Source organism: Lichenostomus cassidix, chromosome 3 (assembly GCF_008360975.1).
Source record: "Lichenostomus cassidix isolate B80296 chromosome 3, HeHo_3.0, whole genome shotgun sequence".
In the NCBI taxonomy this organism is placed as follows: Eukaryota; Metazoa; Chordata; class Aves; order Passeriformes; family Meliphagidae; genus Lichenostomus; species Lichenostomus cassidix.
In genome coordinates this window covers 9,914,912-9,920,911 of record NC_139483.1, presented here as the reverse complement: position 1 = coordinate 9,920,911, position 6,000 = coordinate 9,914,912, and the positions used below count along the sequence as shown (strand labels likewise).

Below are 6,000 nucleotides of genomic sequence, written 5' to 3'. Positions count from 1 at the left end.
AAAGCTCTCTTTATTTATTTTTCCCTGTTGAGTCTACAAAACCCTATGGATCACAACCCCTTCACTCCCTTCAAACCACAAACCTTCATGGGGAAAGGTGCAGATTGGGATGAAGTGCTGAAACAGTGCAACCAAAATCACCCATCAGGCAGCAGGATTTTGACTCACGGGGGAAAACAGATTGCAGATATTTGGGTAAAAGCAGAATTTTTGTTAATGAAATGCTTCTAATGGCTTGTGGTTTTTAAATTTTATTTTATTTTTAACATTGTGCTTTTATTTTCACTACATAAAACCAATTTCAAGAAGCTCACTGGCTTTGGGTTTCAACCATCCAGCTCTCCCCCAAAAGCTCAAGCTTAACCCACACACGTGCCTATGACAGAATACAGAATATCTGTGTCTCTACATTCTGCACTTGATCAATTGGTGGGAGGAAGGACTGGAGATGATGCTCGTCCCTCTTCACTGCCAGAAGGAAAAAAGAGAGGGCTGGCACAGGTTACGTTACCTTCTCAGTGCATTTTCTCTTTGTGGTTAGAGGAGGCAGATTAAAATCTGGACTCCAATGGAATGATGTTTAAGAGGCTCTGCATCTTTTTTTCAAGGCAAAATAATGGTTATTCAACTAAGATGATATATCTAGATATGAAAATTGAGAGCATTCTTTGAAAAATGCTGCCGACTGTGAAAGGCTGCTCTTTCACAGAGGTATCCTGAGTGAAGATCTTATCTGCTGGTATCTCAATAGGAAGGTTTTCAGAGCCTTAAGTGGAAATTCAAATCTGCTTCCAAGAGAAGATTGTAAAAACATATAATGCATTGAGAATTACAGACTTTCTCCTGAAAAGCTTATGGATTCATCCAAGAACCCCCCACAAATTTTTCAACATTGAGTTTATACAGTAAATAGGGATCTGCAATTACTTGCTTTTCTGACATCTTTGATGAAAATGTCACCAAATTGCCCTCCACAAGCAAACACAGGGCACTTTGTGCAGGGACATGTCCATGTGAGCTCAGAAATAATTTGGAAGTCTAAGGGCAGGATGATTTCCAAGCCTGGTGGTCAGATCCAGGGCTGGCTGGAAGTTCACTGAAGGATTGAACTTCCCCATCTCAGTGAGGTTTCCTCTGCTTTGCTTTGGCAGCTCAGTCACACCAGCCCAAAGTGCACGATTTGGAGAGAGCCACTGTCTCCAGTCTCCTGTGGGGGAAAGACAGGCAGGATCAGGCAGGCTGCAGGGAGAGGCACTGGGGATGGAAACACAGGCATCAAAATACCACCCCAGCCCAGAGAGAAGAGACAATCACAGACACTGGCCCAGTTTGGCCTGGGAATGAAGAGTGTTGCCCCAAAGTGGTGAAGACTGGCTTGTCCTTCAAGGTGAGGCACTTCTCACCTGTTTTGAAGTCACTTCATCACCCTCTGCCCCTGCTGCTCCTGGGAAAACCAGGGCCTGCAGCTCCAGGGACCATGCATGGTATCCCCTGGGATGTGAGGGGCTGGCAGCTCTCCACCTGCCTTTGAGACCCCTTACCTGGTGCTTGGAAGCTTCCTGGCAAAAGTGAAAGTTTAGATTTTTGTTACCTTTTAATTAAAACATCCTGTGAACAGCACAGGCTGGGTTCCTGCCAGCGTGTGGCCAGCCAGGTTTTAAAGTGGGGATGGCACTTTGCATTCCTCACACAATGCAAATGCATGATTTAAGCACAAATCTCCATGCTGTGCTTGGCCCCAGCTCTCTGGTTTTGCAAAGGGCATGACGATGGGGAGAATGTGTGCCACCAGCAGAGGTTATTTCATAACCAGGGCTAGCGTGCCTGCGAAATGCATAAAATGCTTTGCCTTGGAAAGCGATGTAGTCTAGTGAGTCATTGCTTTCTTTTGAATTACAGATGAGTAGCCAGCCCTTCATGATGCAAAGAAAAAAACTAGGTGTGGAGCTGGAAACAAAAGGAAACGTGTGTTTGTCCTGTCTCAGAGGGCAGAACACGCCGGCTGGCGTGGGAAGAGAGGGTGGGCTGGGCTCCAGGAGGTGGCTGTCAGGGCTGTGCCAGGCTGTGGGAGCACTGGTGAGGGTGGACAGGACTCATGTGAGTGACTCCCTGGCTTCTTGACTTCAGGAAAGATGGAAAAAAAAATTCTCCTAACCCTCGAAGCTTCATAAGGAACCTTTACCAGAGCAGCAGCTCCATCTCATGGCATGTGCACTTCACCACAGAGATAGAGATCTCCCTCCAAAACAGCATTCCCTCCACAGCCTCCCTACCTCAGCATGGAGGGAGCAGTAAAAGTGCAACAGCTCCAAACAAGTTCTGTATGGACATTGAGTTTCCAGCCCATCCCTTGGCTCTTCCCTTGCAGGGAGATGGTGAGAGGTGGCCCTGCCACAATACAATCCTTGGAAATCCTTAGAGGTATTTTGAAGATGATAAGAAAGTGTCCCCAGTGTCCCACCCAAACCAATGGTGGGATCCCAGACCCCTCGAGGTTATTCTAGCATGGAAACTTCAAGCTTCACCACGGAGACTTCTGCTCAGGCAGCTCTTCAGGGAGATCACGAGGTGTTTTACTTGGTAGCAGCTCTCATAGTGGGGCTGTGTGGATGTGCCTTGGGGTTTGGGTGGCTTCAGGCTTTCTGTGGACTCTCCTTGCTCTCCAAACAACACTTGTTGAAGTTTCAAAAAATACAATTTTTTTTTTCCAGTAAAGCCATGAGGAGCATCAGTGACTGAAGGTAAGGAATAGGTGGCTCTTTTGTCTCCTACTTGCTTTTTAAAAAACTACTTGCTAAAATATCCTATTTGCAAACCTCTCTGGTCACACTAAAACAGAGTTGGTGTCGCGTGGGAAGCCTGTGATGTGGTGTGAAGCTTGTAGAGGTATTTAATGTTAATCAAAGGCTGGAGAGTGGTAATGACTGGAACCCTCTGCTGATATCTACATCTTTTCTGATGCAGCACCCCAGCAATAAAAGATGCTGTAATAACTTGATGAGAGTTGATTTTCATTGTACAGGAAGAGGGCTGTCCAGGAACAGGGGCAGCCAGCCCTGCACTGCTGCTCCCTATGGTAATGAGCTGCTAGTCACCCAGAGAAGGAAAACATGAATATCCTGACAGGAGAGCATCTACTTGTGCCCTGGAGAGTTCAGATCGTGGGGCTTTTCATGGTAATGATGTGGTCCCGCTCCGGCAGGCGAAGGGAGGAGCGGCATGGGGAGGCACACCCTGTAATTGAAAAGCCACTAAGTCATCTCGGACCTGCAGGGATAGCAGGATGGAGGCAGTGGTTTGCTCTGTCTCCACAGGTCTGCGGCAGAACAGAGGATCCTTTTGCTCTCCTGGAGTGGGAAATGCAGGGAAGCCTCTTCCCCGCGCTGCTGCATTGCTCCCAGGAGGCTACGCTTTTTCTCCTGGGATTATTCTCAAGGGCATGGTGAAGGTGGGAAAGGACAAGAGTGGGAGAGAGGAGAATAAATGAAGGAGCCCCGGGAGATTATTTTAAACACCTGCTTTATTTAGATGAAGACTGCCTGGTTCCAGGCTGCAGGAATGACTGTGTGGAAGGACATGCCTGTTTCTAGGATCCACAGGTACTACTCCTTTTCACTGGGAAGGCCTTGTTTCCCTTGGATAGCATAAAATAAAACCATTCTGGCTGACAGGTATTCAGCTGAGTGGTAATATAATAAAACCACCATTTGGTAGCCATAAAGAGACGCTGGATTCAGCATCTTAAATCGCCCTCTAGAATATTCTGGTTCAGGAACAAGAGAGCAGCTGAGATTAACGTTTTCCAAAGGGTCTTGTTTGTGCCAAGGTAGGTGACCAGGGTGTTTGGAGCCTTGGTTTCACTGACCCACGTCTGGGTGCTGCTAGCTGGAGACTCTTTGAACCAACCTACACAGTTGCTCAGGATTGTCAAATCCCAGAATAACCTCTGGGACTATCCTGCTCAGAGCAGCAAGACTAGGCTGGGTCTCAAGCACAGTCCTCCAGGCCACCCTAATCTCACCTCCAGCCTTTCCTGGAAGACAGGACAGAACATGAACATTGAATCCTGGTCACTCCAAATATTGTGGATGAGATGCTCACTTCTCATTTGCTTCAACCCTGTTGCCTGAGGAGCCATAGCCACTCTGGCCATGCACAGGGCAAGGAAAGCTGCAGCTTATCCTCATTCCTCCAGCATCTGCTGCTGTCCCCATTTTCATGTTCAGTGGTGGGATCCTCTGGCCAGCCCAAAAGCAGCCTGGGAAAGCCCTGCAGCCTGAATTTGTCCTGCTAAGAACACCACAGCAGCCCTTGCCCACCATCACCCTCACACCACGGGGCTGCAGGCAGGACACAGGTGACCTGTGACAGCTCTGGAGGGACACAGGTGGTGTCCCCCATTGCCTCTGAGCCACTTGGAATGCTCTCCTCCAGAAAGCAGATCTTGTTCAACAGCTTGAGCCCTGCTTGGCTGTGTGACAGCCAGCTGCTCTGGCAGGTCACTGGGAACAGTCTGTTGCACGATCTCTACAGTTTCAGGGAGGAGAAGCTTCCTCATAGCTGAGAGCAGCAGGAGTGAGGAGTTCTCGTGCTGTGATGCACCTACAGAAGACAGGCCCGTGTCACATCCATCCCTGCCGAGCCCTCTGTGGCCATTGGTGCTGGGAACAGGTCACCTCTGGCTCCAGCCTTCCCCAAACAAACGGGCAAAGAGGGCAAGGCAAATCCTCCAGCTCCCAGCTGCAGGGATCTTCCTGCAGAATTGGCTGTGCAAGAAGGGCCGGGTTTGGGTGTGCTCCCCTCGGGTGGCACCCAGCCCAGTGTTATGAGAGCTCCCGCTGAAGCAACAGCGGGAAGTGCTGTCAGGGGGATGCCAGCCTGGGAAGCAGAGGGGTAAAGTGGCACCTTGGGGGTGGGATGTCCATCGTGCAGCAGGCTGGTGGCAGTGTCCAGGGCAAGAGCTGCTGATGGTGGGTTTGGGATGGGTTGAACTAAAGCCACAGGTTAGTCCAGTGGGAAGGATGTGCTCTCATTTGCTGGGTGCTGCTTCCTGTGCTGGGATCCAGCTGCTGCAAGACTTCTGGATTTCCACATGCCACTAAAAGCCAGGACAAAATGTTGACAGAGATGTTTTTGCAGAAGCATGAAGTTAGTGTCACATGAATGGTTTTTCATCTCCAAAATTCCCAGTGTGCAGGACTGGCTCCCCTTACCCTGGAACATCTCCCTCTGCAGCCCATAGCTGCTGCCTCCCTTCCCTGGGTCCAGAGCAGCTCAGATTTTGTGCCCCATCTTCCTGTGCACAAGGAGCTCTGCGTTGTGTGCTGAAATCAAAACACATCTCTTCCCAGCTCACAGAGGTCACAATTTGACCCACCAGCTTCTAGCAATGGCGACCACTCAGCTGCAGTAACTTTTCAGAACCAGAGAATGCTTTAGCCACTTCCTTGGACAAGTCCTTAATGATGTGATGGCAAAGCATTCTTCTGTGCATCACTCTTGTCATACAGCCTGAATGTTTGGGCCTGTGGATTTCATTGCTGTAGTCCAGAGATTTCAAATTAACTTCTCAGTTTATTAATTCAGCTGCTTATGTGAAGGCAAGGAGCATCTTCCACTCAGCTCCAGGGCAGGAACAGGTTAACTGCTGGCTAACCCAGGGATCCCACCAATGTCTCCAGACCATCACTGCTGCTGTTTTACTTCCCTCTGTGTCCTGAGGCCACCAAAATCATCCAAAGGCCAACGGGGAGATCCTGTGAGATGAGGATTTCCCCCCAGTGTGACCCTGCCATGTGAACTCTGTCACCAGGTCCCCAGCCTCTGCCCATCCTCCACCCACTGCGAATGCACAGGGGCCTGCAGGAAGCTGCAGAGGTGGGGCTGCTGTGTGTTCTTCCTCAGTGCTTCAGGACTGGTAGAACAGCTCTCAGAGCACAATTTTACTTGGCACAGGCTGGTTTTGTAATGAAAGAAATAAATAAGTGCCATCCTGCTCTG

The 6,000-nt window shown here is 49.4% G+C and overlaps 1 protein-coding gene across 6 annotated transcripts in view; it reads right to left on the bottom strand.

Annotated features, from left to right (window-relative positions):
- Positions 1–235: 235 nt before the first annotated feature.
- Positions 236–6,000, bottom strand: part of WDPCP (WD repeat containing planar cell polarity effector) — a 115,227-nt gene continuing 109,462 nt past the window's right edge. For 2 of the 6 annotated variants that reach the window (XM_085054344.1, XM_085054345.1), the window contains one exon: positions 236–1,207. In XM_085054344.1, the coding sequence (XP_084910470.1) occupies positions 1,157–1,207 (51 nt within the window). In that variant the 3' untranslated portion in view covers positions 236–1,156. Of the gene's footprint in view, positions 1,208–3,502; positions 5,325–5,554; positions 5,757–6,000 lie in introns of those variants that run through there. The other 4 variants (XM_085054340.1, XM_085054341.1, XM_085054342.1 and 1 more) reach the window with 3 other exon arrangements.